Here is a 19,390-nt window from a genome sequence, read left to right as displayed (position 1 = left end):
GAATGCTTAGAAGCATCACTATACATATAATGAAAATCAGAAAATTTATTTTCTTTTAATATGTTTACATATTGAGGAGCTTCCAACTGGTTTCTTGGAATACCTGGATTAATTCTAACATCCGGAGAGATTATTAATGCATTATATTTAGAATAAAAAGTAGGATAGCAATATGTACTATAGATCGGCGCTTCTATGGAGCAAAACATTCGATAGCTTTTGATAAGACACGGGGCAGATTTATGGGACCAGTACGAACAAGTATCTATAAATTCTAAGAGGAGTTGAAGTTTATCACGTAAAGGATGCTGTGAAAATTGCATAGCTTTAAATAGATACCTATCAGCTAGAAATTGTCGTCTTAAACATAGAGGGGGATCAACGCACTCTATTTGCATAGCATTGATAGGAGTAGATTTCATAGCACCAAGGATGATCCTTAGCGCTTTTGCCTGCACGCTATCTAATTTCCTAAGAGCAACGGCACTACAGGGCTCTAGAATAAAAGTGGCGTAATCTAATAAGCTACGAATAAGGGCATTATAAATAAGACTCAAGGAAAAAGAATGAGCACCCCACCAGACACCGGTTAGATACCTGATCATATTTAAGTTTTTTTCACACTTAGCTACAATATAGTTACAGTGAGGAACTCCAGTAAGTCTGGAGTCTAAAATAACGCCCAAGAATTTCGCTTCAGACTTTACAGGGATAGGATTATCCCTATAAAGGACGTTGAAATCGGGATAGATTCTCTGTCTAGAAAATAGAACAACAGTGCTTTTATTAACAGACAATTCCAGTCCGTGGACATCTAACCAGTAATTTAGCTTTTTAAGAGTTGTAGTTAAACAGTTACTAGAATGTTCAATACACTTATCCGATTTGTATAAGAGTAGATCATCAGCATATTGCAAAATATTTACATCAGAGTTTAATGATTTTTCTAAATCATATGTATAAATATTATACAGTAATGGACTGAGGACGGACCCCTGGGTAAACCTCTCCATGCCAGCCTTGAAAGTTGAGTACCGTTATGTAGGTCTAATTTAATACACCTCTCAGAAAGCATATTGATAATAAATGTAATTAATAATTGTGGTACATGGAGGTCATGAAGTTTTCTATGCATAACTGAGATCAGCACATATTCATACGCTGAGCTGATATCAAGAAAGGCCGCAAGAACCGACTCATTACTCGAGAAAGCTAGCCGAATATCCGAAACCAAAATACTAATATTGTCTGTGGTACTACGGCCTTTTCTGAATCCCAGCTGATTAGCTGTCAAAATATTATTATTTTCAATGAAAAATTCTAACCTGTTTTTAACAAGATGCTCAGCTATTTTAGCAAGAACAGAGGATAGGGCTATTGGGCGAAAAGAAGAAACATCAGAGGCTGGTTTGTTTGGTTTTAATATGGGAATTATAGCTTGGGTTTTCCAAGAAGAAGGAATATTACCAGACAACACAATGGCATTAATAATACTCAAATAGTAGTTCAAGGAAGCGACACTGCTGTTTATTAAGAAAGAGTAAGTAATGCCGTCTTCGCCTGGGGATGAATCTTTTACATAAGATAAAACCCCTTCTAGTTCAGACAAAGAAAAGGGAGCATTGAGGTCTGTATAACTACAAGCTTTAGAGGAAAAAGTACAACACTGGACAATGTTAAAGTCAGGAACTGATGGAGGAGCAAACTTATCCATAAATTGGTCGGCTAGCTCAATAGGTAATGCACCAGATGGAGATTCATAGAAAGCTGATTTAAACCTTCTAATATTTCTCCAAACTACCGATGGACAAATATCAGGACTTATGGACTCGCAAAATCGTTTCCAACCCTCAAATTTCTTCTTTTTTAGGAGCTTACGAGTTGTAGAAACTGTTTGAGAATAATTTTCAAAATTATCCATAGTCATCATGGAACAATATTTTTTCTCAGCCTCTTTCCGTTGCTTAATGGCAATTGTGCATTCATGATCCCACCAAGGGGGAAATGGAATTTTACCTTGTCTATTACCTCGTTGAATAAAGTGTTAGCAGCATCAATAAGAATTTTACTAAATGCATCTGCACATATTGTTTCATTACCACCTTTAACCGTAGGAAGGCTAGATATTTTTGAATCAACATAATGTTTAAATGTAGTCCAGTCATCTGGCAGCTTATGTTTTAATTTAGAACTGTATTGTATGTTAGAAGGAGGGCAAGAGATAGGTAAAGTAAGAACAAGTGGTAAGTGATCACTGCCATAAGAATGATCAAGTACACTCCAGGATATCAGAGAGGCCATACTTGGAGAGCAAAGAGATAGGTCAGGAGCACTAAGGCATTCACCAGGACCAGTTAGTCGAGTTGGAGTGCCATTGTTCAAAATACATATATTTTGAGAGTCTAAAATATCTGCCATCAATTCACCATAATAATTAGAACTAGTACATGGGGTAGTACTGATTTTGACAATTGAAATCCCCAAGCACTAAAAATGGACTAGGTAAAGTAGTAAGTAAATGACTAAACTCATTATATAAGGAATAAGAAGGGTGAGGAATATAAACAGAAATAATACAAATTTTATTTACAATCACAGCAATGGCATTAATGCCATCACTGAGGGGAGGGAGTGAAAAAATTTTATAGGAGAAAGCTTTGGCAATGAGTATGGCCACTCCACCATATCCATCAAGCCTATCATTTCTCACAGTAACAAAACCAGAGATCCTGAAAGAGAACTCTGGTTTTAACCATGTCTCAGAGAGACACATAGCCATAGGCTTATATTTATTTAGCAAGTAAAGAATATCAGTTTTTTTGCTTATGGCACTCCTACAGTTCCACTGAAGGATTTTGTGGTCCATAATTAAAGATTTGGTTTAGAGCTGTCAATAAAGAATTTGCGACGTTGGACGGTGAAGAGATAGTATTAGAAGTGTTATTTAAACTAGAATTAGAGAGTAATTTTATAAGTTCCAAAATTAATTCTGCAATGGATTGTTGTGGGATTGTACTTGATGATCTCTGTTTTAAGACATAACCATCAGGCATCTGAGAATTAGCATTATTGTAATCACTGTCAATCGATTGATGCATGGAACGGTCATATCCTCCAGTTTGTTTTGGAGGTACACGACGTTGAACAAACACAGTTTTTTTATGAGAACTGTTTGGTGCTGATGGTACATATGAATTGAAGTTTGATGAAGGATGATTTTCATTTTCAGATTGTGGAGGAGAGGTAGCAGCTACATCAGCATAAGACTTTGATGTAGAAGGGGGATGGACTTTAGCCGCCTCTGCATATGATATGCAGCTCTGGGCCATTGAAATTTTGATTTTCTGCTGTCTAGAAAATTCTGGACACAACTTACTAGTCGTAAAGTGGCGACCTGTGCAATGAAGACAACGAGCATTATCAGAGACAACGGCACAAGTGTCTGAGGGGTGTTCATCCCCACACTTAAAGCAACGGGGCTTGGATCTGCATTGAATTTTAGTGTGGCCAAATTTGCAACAATTGTAGCACTGGATGGTTGGGAAAATATATAATTCAACAGGGAGTGCTGTATAACACATGTAAACCCTTTTTGGTAAAATTTGACCATCAAACGTCAATACAACCATGTTTGTATTTGAAAATAAAGCTGTACCATCAGTAACATTTTTTCTTTTAATACGTCTTACCTTTATGATTTTACCACATCCTATAGGAACATTGATATTTTCCTGGATATCTTCTTCCGTCCAGTCTTGGGGCACACCTTTCACTATACCCACTCGTGTAACAGTAAAGCTAGGAATGAAAACTTTGTAAGAGAGGCCCACTATCAATGAGCTCTCTGTAAACAAGTTGGCATCCTCATAATTGGAAAAAGCCATGGACAATCTATTTCTGCCTATGCGTTTTAAACTGCCATTAACAATATTATTTATTTTATATTTTTTCAAATCTTTGCCAAACTGTATTGGATCATTTGGGGATGAGGTGATTCTTTGTATGTGGACAGTGAAAGGGCCGGAATCTGTGCTAACATACTTTCTAGGTAGTGGTTGTGAGAGACCCGAGGTAGTGGGTTGAGTCATGTTGGCACCAGTATTGACCGGTGGGGCATGGCTTTTAGGAGGTAACATATTTTTGTTCTCATCTTTAATATCATCTAAAACAATTGGAATAATTTTTCCGTCAGAGTCTTCGCACTGACATGCTTGGGCATACAATTTTCCATCCTTACTCTTTCGTTTTTTACAGTTGCAATGACGACACCTTTTTCGCGGTTTCGTGCGTTTACGTTGTGAAGCAGGAACAAAGCCATCCTCAGTGTCCATTGACGAATCATCAATGACTATGTTATATCCTACAGGAGGTCCAGGGCCAGGCCCCGGACCTCCGGGGTCGTCCGGGGGATCGACCCCCATATAAAGAAAAAAAACTTACCAACTCTCAATAATTAATACATACACTAATAATAACACAAAATAATAAAATAAATATCTAGAAACAATTTACTAAATACTCTTAAACACTAAATTCCTTATCTGATCCACTTTTTTCAATAATTAAAAATTAAAATCTAAAAACCACGTCCGCCAAATTCGAAGTTTCCCGCGCTTTTTTTCTAATCTGTACTTATTGTTAGCTATAGCTTATTCTTACTACGTATGTGTAGTTTTTGTGTGGTCTTTGATTCACTGAGTAGACTATTAGAGTTTCGACACTATGATTGAATTCATAATTATGAGGTTGGATTAAACAGGTACATATTGTAGGTTTTAAGAACTTTAAACTTACTGTTATTCGTAACCGCCATTGATTTAATATATTACTACTGGTAACCGCAATCTATATGATAAGTAGCTAAGAGGTAATCCTAAAGACACTCTTAGTACCAGCCCGGAGTTTGGAAATTGGTGGTGTTTCACCCCCGTGCCTCGGAGAGCACATTAATTTAGCTACTATATTCCGGTTGTGTTGGAGCAGCGACAGCACATAACAAGTGGACATGTCCAATTGTTGTGCTTGCCGTGTCGGAGCTGCCGCGCCGTCCCATCGGACTATTAGAGTGAGGGAATAGAGGGTGCACCTGAGTTTGCGCACATACTTGTACACTATAATAGCTCACGCGTTGTTTAAAAATCACGGCTAAAATCGCTCAAGGAAAGTTTTTTTGTATATATTCTACATTACTTCACTTTTCGAAACTAAAATCATTAATCTGTGAACTGTGATTTTTAATCTGTGATCGTACCGTAATGGCGGAGCTCGATCAAGTTCAGCGGGCAGGCAAAATATATCACTGACGTTATACTAATTGAAACTTTCGGTATTACGAATTATGTTGGTTAAGTGGACGTCTATTTAGAGCAGTTATAATAAGTTGCAAGATTTACGTCATTTTTAGTATACAATACCGTGCTGCAGTTAACCTATCATGGCTGCAACAAGGAGACTTCAAAAGGTCCGAGACTAAATTAATTTTATTTCGTAAAGTTCCATATAATATAGTCGAGTTTATTATAAGTGTATAAAAGAAAGATATAAATGATGAACCTTAGGAATATTGTGACCCATATTATAGTGAAATTATCTAAAATTCATAAAACATTACATTTTCAGGAATTAAACGATATCAGGCATTCGGGGCTTAAATCTTTTAGGGACATTCAAGTGGATGAGTCTAATATCTTAACATGGCAAGGCTTAATTGTTCCTGTAAGTATTTTTTTACTGTTGCTCAATGTTGAAAATATAAATTTCAATCTAATTATGACTCACTGAAATTCCCATATATTTCTCTTATCTTGTTGAAGTGCCTAACAAATTCCGAAATAAGTTAATCCTTTTTTTTAGGATAACCCTCCATACAACAAAGGAGCATTTCGTATTGAAATTAATTTTCCTGCTGAATATCCTTTCAAACCACCTAAGATAAGTTTCAAGACTAAAATCTATCATCCAAACATTGATGAGAAGGGTCAAGTTTGCCTTCCTATTATCAGTGCAGAAAACTGGAAACCTGCTACTAAGACTGACCAAGGTAAGATTTTTCTACTAAAGAGGTAAAATCCCTTTAGAAATTGCAACAAAATGAAACATTTATGTCCAAAGAACTATTTATTTGCACAAGGATATAGTAGTGGTGTATGTTTTTCTATAGGTTTATCGTAGGTTGTATTGTACAAAATGTATTAGAAAATGTACATTGTGAGATTTTGTGAAATTGAGTGTAACCTTTTGGATACCATAGTGGCTTAGCTTAAGAAGCAAGGTTTTATGATCAACACAATTGAAGGCTTCAGATAGATCACAAAACACCCCCATGGCGTTCTTTGATTGTTCCCAGGCATAATAAACATGTTTTATAAGTTTAGCGCCTGCATCTGGTGTGCTACGACCTTTAGGAAAGCCATACTGTTCAGGGTATAGCAAGTTATACCCTGAACAGTATGTGTTTTATTTACATTAAAGTGATAGATAGGTTGATTTAATATAATTTCTTCAAATATCTTACTAAGAGCTGGTAAGTTGTGATAGGTCTGTAATTGTTAATAACATTTTTAATACCAGATTTAAATAGAGGAATGAGTTTACTATGTTTCATTAGGTTTGGGAAAGTACCCAAAAACACATAGATAAGTATAGCGAAATGAGGAGCAATGACGTGTTAATAATAATATGAGATATTACCCTAACCAACATATATATATACCCTTACCAATACATATATATTATACCATAGATAACCTCCCCATGTATGCAGTAATTTGCAGTGTATTTTAATGAAAATGGAGCAGGTCCCTGGGAAGGTACTTTGCATTGGCATTGTTTGAGTGATTGAAGATCCAAGAGTAAGATGTGTATAATATTATTCGCGAGGGCAAACTTCTCAGCAGTTTATTAAAATATATTACAACACTATTGTTACTATGATTTATTATAAAGCTGATAAGCTTGTATTGTTTGTGTTTGTGTATTTGAGACTTATAAGTATCTTTGTTAGATAGATGATGTGATTTAACGAAGCAGGTTGTAAACTGTAACCACCATCATGGTATGTCATATTTTTTTTTGCATATATGGCACTTTTGATGAATTATTGTATGCATCAAAAGTGCCATGCATGCATTTGAATAAAGAAATAATTGACTTTGAGTTTATGCAAGTGAAACCACAGAGCAAAGCTAATATTATATAAAATCTACTAATGTTAAAATATGGTGCCATATTTGATAAACAGCATACTGTAGTGTAGAAAATGTATGTTATCAGCATAGGACTCAAAATAAATGTTTCACAATCTGAAATGATAAACAAACACTAACAGGAATAATCACCTTAGATTAAAAATTATCACACTTTCAAAAACTATTTACAGGGTCTTTGATGTGTACACCTTACTGTATATATTCACCGGTCCTGAGTTTGATTCTCAAGAATCAGGCAAAATTTTTCGAAGGCAGTGGATTTTCTCTTAATAAATAAGGCCACTGGTTTATATGTTACATGTAGGAATGATAGTTAAAGCCGGAGCAACAAACTTGCATAGGAACAGTGCCCAGCAGTTATAACCAATATGCTTAGGATGATGATTATGATTAAAATTTAATATTTAAAATGTTTATTGGTTAACACACTGCAAGGTAGCTTTTTTAAATTGTTATTGGAGTGTATATTTTAGTAAACCATTGCTATAATTTTTACTGAAATAAATCATATACAGCCCTAACACCACATGCAAAAGTTCTTGGTGCCAATTCCCCTGTTCCAAGATTATGTAAGACCCTAAACCACATTAGCACTGAAGTTGATATTTACTCGTGACTCATTATATAAGTTCAGAGATAAGATATTTTTATCATGGACCAATTGACCCTTTTTGCTGTACCTTGATTTATTTTTTAGTGTGTGAGAGATGTTGTTATTATATTCTCATTCAGGATACCTTTTGTTTTCATGTTATGGTGTTATTGTATATTTTCATATGCTGTGTTTACTTTTAAGAAAACATTACACTTAAATAGAATAGCTAAAATTTTAAAAACGGTTGGATTAGTGTAAGTGTTTGTAAGTAAACCTAATAAATAAATAAAAAAAATAAAAAAGTAAAATCAAGTGAATCCCGTCACTTTATTACGTTCACTTCTCGTAGCGTAGGTACTATGCACGTGTCAATCTTTAATCTTCAATAGTGTTGACATAAGTAAACACTGAGTTTGTTTCGAATTAGTTTGTATGGAAAAATAAATATGCTTCTTTTGTTTAATATTTTTACAGGATGATTCCTTATGTAATGTACTTATACACCCTTCAACAGTATTTCGTAATTCCGTTACATTTTGCATAATCCTAGTCATGGCTACCAGTTTATCTAAATAATAAAAATTAATTTTTATTGCAGTGATTCAAGCGCTAGTTGCTCTCGTAAACGATCCTGAGCCGGAACATCCCTTGCGTGCTGAACTTGCAGAGGAATTTCTTAAAGATAGAAAAAAGTTTACAAAAAATGCAGAGGAATTCACTAAGAAGCATAGTGAAAAGCGGCCTACTGATTAAGCAACGCCGACACATTACAAAGAATGAACAGCAAATTTCTTTTGATAGTTTCTAGAATACTTGTGTTCATATTTTATCCTTAAAATTTTTAGGCTTTAGATGAAATATTAATTCTAGTATTCTACTCTTATTTGTACAACGTTGAGATTTTTTCTGAAGTTTAAAAATATTAGTGATATCAAAATATAATACAAGCTTTCTAATCAATATTTCATTCTTGCTGTCGATTCTTAATGCTTTATTGTATATGCGGATATGGGCCTATTGTTTTCATAAACCACAATGCTTGAAAGTTTTGAGAACCAATTATATGAACAAAGGTAAACTAGTGTTTCCAAAGGTAACAAATGTCAATAGTTATATGTTAAAGATTTTGGTTGTTGTAATAGTGGTGTAATAAAAAGCAAACAAATTAACATTACAAAGAAAATGCTTAACAGGACATGATTTTTGAAGGGTTACATGGCTGGCATTAATTGTTTACTTGTTACACCAGACAATCATACAAAACTATAATTATCGCCATTATTACCTTTTGACCTCTGACATGGTACTTGAATTACTGCACATAATTGAATCTTATAATTGCTTTTTAATATTCCAGAAATCTTAAAGCAATCCTAATAATTTTCTTTACTTTACACTGTAATAGTATTAAACTTATTATATAATTTCAAATTGTTTTCTTTGTTTTGTAAATAGCTTATAACACATTGCTTGGTGGATACTGTGCAAACTTATATTGGAATAAAGATTAACTGTTGTTTATATGCAAATGGAAATGATAAAGTTACAGATATTTTTTATTTTATTAATGTTGCTAAATAAAGTATCAATCTGTAAATAATTACTAAAGTGGACTTACTGTATCAATAAATAGATATCCTGGTAATTTGGTGTCTATTGTTATAATTATTTATTTGAAACATATAGGGTTCAAGCTGTTAATGGGATACAGAAGCTATTGTTCTCATCATTATATAATTTAAGTCGTATTATTTACATGGAAATACAGTGGAGACAGTTGAGGTAAATGAGCGCTTGTTGAACTGAGACTTGTGGATAAACAATTTATTTATAATTTTGCTTTATTTGAATAAATATTAAAAATTCTTTGGTCTTTCTAAATAAACTAGATCTTTACCCTATATCTTTGCTAAGTTACGTCTTTAAAAAAATATTAATTGCTATAAATTCAATGCTAATCTAGTGTCATCATAGTTATTTTCTTCATAAATAAGTCAAAAATATTAAGCAACAATATTTTTAATCAAAGAACTCATAAATATCTACAGTTTTGTCAGTAACTTGATTATGAACATCCATTGCATCATTATTTTCAGACTTTAAGTCTAATTTACTTTTCATTACAATAGAACTTTTATCTTTGGAGTCATCTTCATCATCAATTTTTCGTTTCTTTATCAGTGGCTCTACAACTTCATCAGGTTGTAAATATTTGCTTAAATTTTCTGAAAAACATTAAATATTGTCAAATTTGTATTGTATATTTCTAATAGGTGGTACAGTAATTGTGACTTTAATTGTTAGATTATAACATTTTCAGTAATTACCTTTAACAATGGATATGGTATGTGTAATATATTGTTTTGTATTTACATCTTTACTTAGTAATGGCTGCACAGATAATCTAAAATCAGGTCCATACTTTGGCCAATAATGATGTTCAGGTATAGTTTCATCCAATTCAATTCCTGCCACAAGGGCTGTGATTGTAGTCCAAAGTTTGGCAGCATTTGTGTAGTTATACCCTCCTGCAAGCATTACAAACATTTTCACAAATGTTGAAGGGTTTCCTACATATTAGAAGCTCCTCAATACTAGGCATATAATCCTAATTAAAAGCCATATCAATTCATTGTTGTAGTATTCAGAAACTACATAACATGAGGTGAAAATTATTAAAGTCCTATCAACATTATTTATTATCTATATAAATTATACAACTATTCCGATTCCTTGTGTTAAGTAAATCTTCAAAAATTTAACTGTCTTGGTTTTTTTTTATTTATTTATTTTTAATTCAATAAGTGCAATATATTTTGTATTTACTGACTTAATAATTTTTTGTGATGTATGGATGGTTGTAGTTAACATTTTTAACTAAAAACCAAAGGTCCTAGGTTCTATCCCCAAGTCTATATTTGATTAGTATTGAGTTTCAGTTTGGAGGTAGGAAAACTGGAAACTGTTAGCTAAAACGGGATGAATACTTTTTGTAATTAAGTCTACGAAATGAGAAGTTGTGTTATATTGATTCATAGCAAAGCATGGGCAGGCCTAGATGGTGTGTTGATGAATACTTTTTGTAATTAAGTCTTTACGAAATGAGAAGTTGTGTTATATTGATTCATAGCAAAGCATGGCCAGGCCTAGATGGTGTGTTATAAAATTTACCTCCTCCTAAAAGCAAAGTGGGTTTCCGTTTGTCGAGAACTTTTTGAATGCAAGAACAATATCCTTTCATGGTGAGTCCAGCACCACCCACAGGGTCATGAGCAAGAGCATCTGCTCCACATTGGACAACAATTGCATCAGGCATGAAGCATGAATATACCATGGTAAATACACTGAAATGAAATCTAAATTGTAACATGTCTAGAAAAATACTAATCCTTGTAAACTTGGTATACATTTAGTTAATATTTATTCAATTGAGCTGTCTAATATTGTACTTAATCTTTGATACTTTTTAGTCTAAAGTATGTTTCAAAAATGGGGTAAAATAAATTCTCTAAAAATTGCAGAAAATAATAGACTATACAAGTATGGTTTTAGAGTAAATGCTACTTTGGATGCCAAATAAAAATAGTTTTTATGTTTTATGAATTCTAAAGCTATTAACTGATAAGTTAAAAAGAAATTAAAACTAAAATGAAAGAAAAATAAAATTTACTTATCAAAAACATATTCAAAAGTTTCATCTGAATAATATGCCTGTAGTGGAAAATTACACATATAGCCTTTTCCTTTTAGTGTACCTATATCTTCTACATGTCCTGTGCCGGGATAAAACCCTGGTTCACATTTGTGAAATGATAAGGTAAATACTGATTTACTTAAATTGTAGGCATCTTGAACACCATTACCTACAAATAATATTATCTATACATTCATATCATATGAACATGAGATTGCCTTTAATAATTTAAAGTAATTGCTTCTCTATCTAATTACCTTATAAAAAGCTTGTAATAGTAAAATGCATGTTATCAAAGCCCAAATACCATTTTAGCTTTATATTTACAAAACAACTTTAATTATTTTGATGGGAATTTAAAAGGTCTTGTCATTTCAAATAAAATGGTTGGGCTGGGTTTTTTTTTCTATCAGATCTAGGCAGCAAATCAGGAATTATTTAGAGCTGAAAGTTAGTCTATTAAATGCAAAGTTAATCAATATAATACAATAATAAATATACTTACCATGGTGTACATCCAAGTCAACATAAAGTACTTCTGGATACTTTAACTTTAGTTTTTCTATTGCAATTACTATATCATTGACATAACAAAATCCTTCTGCACCAAATCTATGAACAAATATAACATTGATACACAGGATATTTTCATTGTTTTTTGTTATTTTAATGAAAAATATTGTTCTAAAGGTTTTGTTATGTAGGTACAGCCTGCTCGATAGCAGGTTGTACATCCAAAACAGGAATAGCAGGATAATCAAATTTTATGTAGATTTCATCTTAATGAGAAACTTTTATGTAATCATTTAATTTAGGCCTAACCTGTGAGCATGGTGCCATCCTCCACACCAATTTATAGCCACATCAGCAATATTTAGAAGAAGACACTTTGCTGCAGTTACTGAACTTCCAGCAATTGTTGCTACAGTATCATACAGATCTGATATGGGTGGACAATCATATCCTATAATAAGTAAAAGTTATAAATTTACTTAGGCCATATAATAAAGAGATTAGACCAGATAGTTATAATTGATAACGGATCAGGTTTAGCAACTGACGCTGCTGCCTGACAATTGAATTGAGGCCCACCAAGCTCTATAGTGAGTTGGCAGTCTTTAACAATTATAATCACATTTTAGTAATAATAACAGGGACAGGTGTATTAATCTGAGGTGTGAATTTTTAACTCCCTTACTGAGTTTTCTTTAACAGAAATAATTGTGCACACATAAACACCTAAACCATATTCTTCATCTTCAGTAGTAGGCATGTAATCATCATCGATCTGACCAAATGTCTTCAAATGGTCAAGATAAAGATCAGAATGAAATAACTTCAAGTCATTATATGTAGCTGGCGTAGACCGTACCACTTTAACATTGTTTAAAAGACCATACGTAGTTATTAAGCTGTGCACTAACGATGCCTGAAAAACAAAAATATTAGTAATTTTTGTGTCAAAAATTTCATTATGGTACAAAAATTTGTTCACGGACCCTTCCGATTACTGCTGGCAAACGATCACAATGTTCAATCAAATTTTCTTCCCATACATAAGCTACTTTACGATTACTCATATTTTAAAAAAAATTAAAAGGTTTTCTTTACTTCCTTCTAACTTTTGAAGTTTATTTGTTAATTTTGATAGACCCAGTGACATTACGACATTGTAGCGCGAAAATTTTGATTTAAATATCGGTGTTTTTTCCGTGTCTGGGTTCTTAGTTCTTACTCTGGCGTAGAATAAAAATAAAAGAAAACTTTTCTTTGAACATTTTATAGAGGACACCATTAGGCTACTAGCCTAATGGTTTCGTCTTCCGTCCTTTTGACAAAGCTAAAAATATGAAAGATTTCTGTCTTCTGATTCGATTCGCAATTACATCTCGAAAATGTATCAAAGTGTAGCCTCTTTGCTTCCGGGGTCAAAAACCTGGAATTCTCAACAACCTCAGTGAACCGTGAAATCATAGACAATAGTAATATACATCCGTTTTGGCAAACGCGTCCAACTGCAATGTCCTCCATATTTATAATTAAGTAGTCTGTGGTGTTCATCATCCATTTTCTATAGAATCATAAAAAAATCAATTTTGACGTTATAGAAAGCAATGTTTTATAATTTTATGACTGTAACGAGTGAATAGTTATGAATTATACCGAAGTAACTGGAGTGTTATGTTGGATGTTAGATTTCCAAGTATTTCCATGGATTCGCTAAGATGAAATTATCATAATAAATCGTTATAATATGACATGTATTACAAAACATTTGTAACTATAATCCATTTCTAATCTTTATGTATTGTGTGTCTAGAGTTTGTAAAGGTTATTAAAGAAAGAATACTTCGATGGTGTTCTTTGATTTTGTATCAGTGATCTATAAATTGAAGTGGAAATGGTTCGAGGTTAGTTTTATTCTATTTACATAAATAAACATTACGCATTTTGACATGACAAACTGTCTTCGATAAAAAAATCACCTTAAATCACCAAATAAAGTAGTAGTTATTTCAAAACTAACGCATATGTCTTTTATTCAGTAACTTCGAAGTAAATAATTCGCTGAAAGTTTAACCTACCCACAAAAGAAAACTATTACTAAGTATATTTTATCACACAGACAGGGAATTAAATCTAGATTTTTTTTATTTCGTGGTTGTGGTTTTTGTGGCAACGATGACAATATTTACAGTTAAGTTTTAGTATGAATGTGTAATTATTACTTAAGTTACTTGTTTTCTTGCTTATACCGACAATAGATTCAAGAACCTTTTGAATTATTGGTAATAAAATGTGACTAGAGATTATGAGTAACTTCAGTGCATAAGCTAACTACAATGACTGAACAAAATTCAGGAAATTGGTTCAGTCATTGTGGCAAGCAGGAGTAGCACACTAAAACTCATATTTATAATGTTAGTAAGATTTGCAATGTTTGTGAATATGTATGTATGATGATTTTCAGTAAATAACTTAATGGCTGCTCAGGAGGTTGTAAAAACACCACATCGCATTGAATTATGTGAAGAGAAGCTGGTTAAACCAACACGAAATTATAGAAAGCGCAGGTAATCTATTAGTGTGTTATGATCTTATAGTACCTAGTCTTAGTTATGATGATGTTGAGACAAAAATAGCCTGTAACTGCTAGACTGAAGATCTCTCTCAATGGGTGGGTTTGTTTAGAATCACCATGCTGGGCAGATGGGGTTGTGATTTCATTAGATCTGCTACACATTCTCCATTATATCCCCTAAATTGTGTTGTAAGACAATAACTGTAGTCTGTTCTGCTATCACCACAGTATGGCAACAAACAATATGGTACATTTTAAAGTAATTTTTACAGGATTATTACATCTGCACCTGTAAAGACTGAAAATGAAGAATTGCTGTTGGAACCAGCTATTAAGAAAGAATTAAAGTCTAAACCATTGAAAGCATCAAATGGCATTACTAATATGACAAATGGCAGCACAGCAAGATCGAGGGCGGCAAGAGCAGCAGCTCGCGCTGCAGAAAGTCACAAACTCACTGAATATTTTAAAGAAGAACTTAAAGTTCCTAAAATAGAACAACCTTCATCTCCACCGGCACTACAAAACAATGCTAAAGTAGAAGTATTATCTAAAGGGGAACTTCTAACCAAACTTGATGCCAAAGTAAATGGAAGCACTAATCATAAATTGACTGAGTACTTCCCTGTTAGGCGTAGTGTAAGAAAGACTTCTAAATGTGTTATGGCTGAAAAGATGAGAGATTTAGAAAGAGCAATAAGAGAACAGAGAGAAGATGGTCTTCAGGTAAACCTATGGCTTGTAATTTTTATTTTAGTATAAATAACTTTGCTATGACTCTTAAATATTATTTTCAGTGGGAACATATGAATAATAGCTATTAACTCTCATATAGATTGCATGCAATTTCAAAGCCATAAAAAAGTATTGAAGCATGATAAATAATTTAAAGAATACAAATACAAATAGTTTTACTTTTATTTATAAGTAATATAACATTTTTAAATTTTTGTAGTTATAAAATTCTGGATCATCATCATCATGATATCAACAATACCAGCTCACTAAGATTTTAAGATTAATACATTTGCGATAATTCAAGTAACAAGAATTGAATCTATTGTATAATATAAAAGGTCTAAAATAAGTCATTAGCTTATAGGAATTCACCACAGCAAGTGAGATGAATTCCTATTTAATAATTTATTAATTATATAAAAGTACTATAGGTAAAGCATTTCTAGCAAAGCAAGTGCAAGCTAAATATGAGTCAAATTCCATCAAGAAATAATTGAACCAACCATAGGTCACTAACAAACAGACACACAGCTAATATTTATTAAAATACACAGTTCCTAATAATCATGTTATTAGAAAGTTTATTATTATTTTACTAGAAAGGTTAACTATGATTTGAGACCCCTTCTTATATTAATCCTATTTTGAAAAATATATTTTATCTGGATGATGATACTAAAATCATGTGAAGTGTTTTTTGTGGTCCTTTGTTATTTTTTTAAAGGGAAGCGCTGAACGCGCCTTACTTCTAAAATTTTATAAATTAAATGTTATGTGTCCTTAATCACCTAACAGCATCAACTGCAAAGTTGGTTAAAAAGATTTATTACTTGGATTGCCTTGGACGGCCGATTGGCGCAGTGGGCAGCGACCCTGCTTTCTGACTCCAAGGCTGTGGTTTCGATTCCTACAACTGAAAAATGTTTGTTTGATGAAGATAAATGTTTTTCAGTGTCTGGGTGTTTATTTGTTTATGATAAGTATTTATGTACATTATTCAAAAAAAAAGTTTCATCATTCATCCTTAACTCATTCACCCATAACTCAAGCTACGCTTACTTTGGGGCAAGATGACGATGTGTGCTTATGATCAAGATGGCAATGTGTGCTTTGTTGTAGTATATTTATTATTCATTATGTTTGTAACATCACTAACAATATAACAACAAATCAAAAATCAATGCTTTTTCAATGTCAATGCTTTTTTCTTATCAGGTTGCGTATTTCGATGGCAAGGGTCGCGGTGTTATCGCCACGCGTCCATTTGGCCGCGGCCAATTCGTGGTGGAATACTCTGGCGAGCTGGTTGGAGTGGCGGAAGCACGCGAACGGGAATACAAGTATGCCCAAGACCCGAACGCTGGCTGCTATATGTACTACTTTAGACTTCAAGATCAACAGTATTGGTGAGTTATCAATGCTTCATTTAAATCCTCTACAAATTTTCTATTTAAATTTTTCTTTAAATCATGACTTGAAAGTTTGATAGTGTCCATCTGTAGTAGTTAATAATAGAGTAAGTGAATTGAATCTATTATTTAAAGGTGGATTTCATTAGTTTCATTATAGGGTGTATATACTATTTAATTCTTAATAAGTATGCAATTTGGCTGAGTACACAATTAACGCCAATAATCACTATTACTGGCCTCAATTGTGAAAAACCAAAAAAGAAGGGAGTATGTGAGTGCACCTACTCCCTTCTTTTTTGTTTCTTTTTTTGCGCGCGCCGACTTAACTTCGTCGGCATTTACCACGAGATCAAAGCCGTCAAATCTCTTATTCATGCTGTGGTAATTCCCCATTGGCTGAAACCCTTTCTAACAAGCCTACAAATTGTATTTAATGTTGTGCTTTTTTTTTTCTAAATTTGGAGGAAAGTTCCAAAGTTAGGAATTTACGGAATGAGCGAGATAGCGTCTCTTTACGTCTCACTGATAAACCCAACATTGTGGAGCGCATTCCTTGCGGAGGCACCTCGCCTGTGATACGTGAACGGTTCATTTTAAAAGACCCATCGATTAATCCTCGAAAAAGAACTGTCTAATTTGGTCTTAATTACTTCTCTCTTCTACATTCCTACACTGGGTTCTTTCCTTCACTTCCTTTTTCCACAATTTCAACTGTCCAATTTTCTATAGATTCTGTTCCGCACAATGCATCCACCTTTTTCTGGGTCTTCTTTTGTGTCTTTTTGATGTGGCGTCCATTTTGTCATCACCTTGACCCCTCTATTGGTCAGCATCCTCTCTACGTGACCCAACAACCTGAGGCGCTGGGCATAACCGTGTCTGCGAATTGTTTGATCATTCATCAGTTATTCTAGCTCAAAGACAATCCAGTGTGGGTCTTAAGGATATGAATAAATAAAAAAATGTCTCAACTGTTTTAGTATCGACGCAACAGCCGAGTCGGACCGTCTGGGCCGCCTTGTGAACCACTCCCGCAACGGCAACCTGTCCACGAAGGCGGTCTGGGTTGACGGGCCGCGCCTCGTCCTGCTGGCGGCGCAAGACATTTCGCCTGGCGAGGAACTAACCTACGATTACGGTGACCGCTCTAAGCAGTCGCTGCAACACCACCCATGGCTTGCGCTTTGACCTGGGTAACGTTCTTTAGGTTATACATATTATTTATCTTTATTCATGTGGGCTTTCTAGAAGCGGTGATAGCCCAGTGGGTGGGACTTCCACTTCCGTTTCGGGGGGCCGAGTTCGAATCCCAGCATGTACCAATTCAAATTGTGTGCGTGCTTAAACAATTAAAATATCACTTGCGTCAACAGTGAAGGAAAAAATCGTGAGGAAACCTACGTGCCTGAGAGTTCGCTATAATGTTCTCAAAGGTCTCTTTAGCCCACCAATCCACCAATATAATTATTTATTTATATTTATTTATTTCCATTTGTGGGAATCGAGCCCACAGCCTTTGACTCAGAAAGCAGTCGCTGCGCCAATCGGCTGTCAAACGGTTGATATTTGAACTGTATGTGGGTTTTTGGACGAAAGTTTAGTCCGAATGCCTGTTGGATAACACCCACATCCTGATGACGTCAGAAATCGGGGATCTAGTCTTCGCCGGCGATGACGTTGTGCAGGCGTTGAATCTGTGTGTTCTACTTGGGACGCATTCTCTATCTGTACTTCATGTTAACATGACTCTCTCTTTTCAGGTATGCATCCGGGAAACGCTACTTATCCTCTTAATGATTATTTATTAATTTAAAGTTAGTTAATATAAAGTTTGTTATAGTTTTTATTTGAGTTTGGACATCTGTAGGTATTGTTAAGTAGTGAGAAAAGTGGCCTACTCTAGTTCGATATTTCAACAGGGTGGACATTGATAGAAAAAAAACTGCCTTTTATGTCACTCATCATTGTACGATGATGTATTTACTATGATAGTGAAACGTTTAGGAGAAATGTGACAATGGTTGACTGTTCTTCCATCGGTATTGTTTCATTTTGACAATTACTAGTTTACGGAGGAAGTTAAGTGGTAAACCTACTTATTTTTAAGTAAAATATTACACGACGCGACGCCTCGATGCATTGAGTTCTTTAATAATCATTAAATATTATTATTGGTATCAGTATTTCCTATATGTAAAACTACTTGTTATGGGAATGGAGATAAACTCATATACTCGAATTTTTCGAAAGCTATACTTAAGTAGGTATAAATAAATAATTAATGATTAATGTTAACTCACGATTATTGTTTATTTCACCTAATTTTAATGTTATTATATTACAAATATATCACAGTTCCTGTTAGTGAACATTGCATATTTACTTTTTATTTTAATATATAAAGGAATGATAAAAAAGCCAGAGACACTGAATTTATATGGTACAAATATTATCTTATTTCACATTATGGTTTTGAGCAACAATTAAATGGTCGCTTATGTACCCGGGTAGCTCAACCTAAGTGGAAGTACAAATGAACTGGCAACTGCGACAACATTATATTGCGTATAAAATAAAACCACAGTGTTCACATACAAAACACAGATGTCTCTATGCAAAAATTGAGGTCGCGTCCCACTGTCTTTAGTTGTATGTGAACAC

General features: G+C 33.8%; 3 protein-coding genes and 1 long non-coding RNA gene across 7 annotated transcripts; 3 read left to right on the top strand and 1 right to left on the bottom strand.

Annotated features, from left to right (window-relative positions):
* Positions 1 to 1,178: 1,178 nt before the first annotated feature.
* Positions 1,179 to 3,664, top strand: LOC120628449. The gene is made up of 2 exons (XR_005658963.1): positions 1,179 to 1,540; positions 3,230 to 3,664. It is a non-coding gene; the product is annotated as an uncharacterized LOC120628449 (long non-coding RNA).
* A 1,574-nt stretch (positions 3,665 to 5,238) lies between these two features.
* Positions 5,239 to 9,669, top strand: LOC120628028 (ubiquitin-conjugating enzyme E2 L3). Its single transcript, XM_039896214.1, has 4 exons — positions 5,239 to 5,461; positions 5,620 to 5,715; positions 5,854 to 6,040; positions 8,402 to 9,669. Exons 1-4 carry the CDS (start codon positions 5,435 to 5,437, stop codon positions 8,554 to 8,556), a joined length of 465 nt encoding a protein of 154 aa, XP_039752148.1. The 5' UTR covers positions 5,239 to 5,434; the 3' UTR covers positions 8,557 to 9,669.
* A 135-nt stretch (positions 9,670 to 9,804) lies between these two features.
* LOC120628027 (histone deacetylase 8-like) lies at positions 9,805 to 13,319 on the bottom strand. Its single transcript, XM_039896213.1, has 8 exons — positions 12,997 to 13,319; positions 12,737 to 12,926; positions 12,320 to 12,461; positions 12,003 to 12,109; positions 11,474 to 11,666; positions 10,975 to 11,147; positions 10,131 to 10,331; positions 9,805 to 10,028 (listed from the first exon to the last, which is right to left on the bottom strand). The coding sequence occupies exons 1-8, from the start codon at positions 13,075 to 13,077 to the stop codon at positions 9,823 to 9,825; spliced, it is 1,293 nt and encodes a 430-aa protein (XP_039752147.1). The 5' UTR covers positions 13,078 to 13,319; the 3' UTR covers positions 9,805 to 9,822.
* Positions 13,320 to 13,558: 239 nt separating this feature from the next.
* LOC120628232 (histone-lysine N-methyltransferase PR-Set7) lies at positions 13,559 to 19,111 on the top strand. 4 transcript variants are annotated; one of them, XM_039896499.1, is made up of 6 exons: positions 13,559 to 13,908; positions 14,469 to 14,571; positions 14,852 to 15,305; positions 16,533 to 16,723; positions 17,710 to 17,922; positions 18,490 to 19,111. In XM_039896499.1, the coding sequence occupies exons 1-5, from the start codon at positions 13,899 to 13,901 to the stop codon at positions 17,915 to 17,917; spliced, it is 966 nt and encodes a 321-aa protein (XP_039752433.1). In that variant the 5' UTR covers positions 13,559 to 13,898; the 3' UTR covers positions 17,918 to 17,922; positions 18,490 to 19,111. The 4 variants fall into 4 exon arrangements, with proteins under 4 accessions (XP_039752433.1, XP_039752434.1, XP_039752435.1 ...); XM_039896500.1 differs by having other exon boundaries at positions 17,710 to 17,936; XM_039896501.1 differs by lacking the exon at positions 13,559 to 13,908 and adding an exon at positions 14,088 to 14,194.
* The last annotated feature ends 279 nt before the right edge of the window (positions 19,112 to 19,390 follow it).

Source organism: Pararge aegeria, chromosome 12 (assembly GCF_905163445.1).
Source record: "Pararge aegeria chromosome 12, ilParAegt1.1, whole genome shotgun sequence".
Classification (NCBI taxonomy): Eukaryota; Metazoa; Arthropoda; class Insecta; order Lepidoptera; family Nymphalidae; genus Pararge; species Pararge aegeria.
This window is presented reverse-complemented; position numbering and strand designations above follow the sequence as displayed.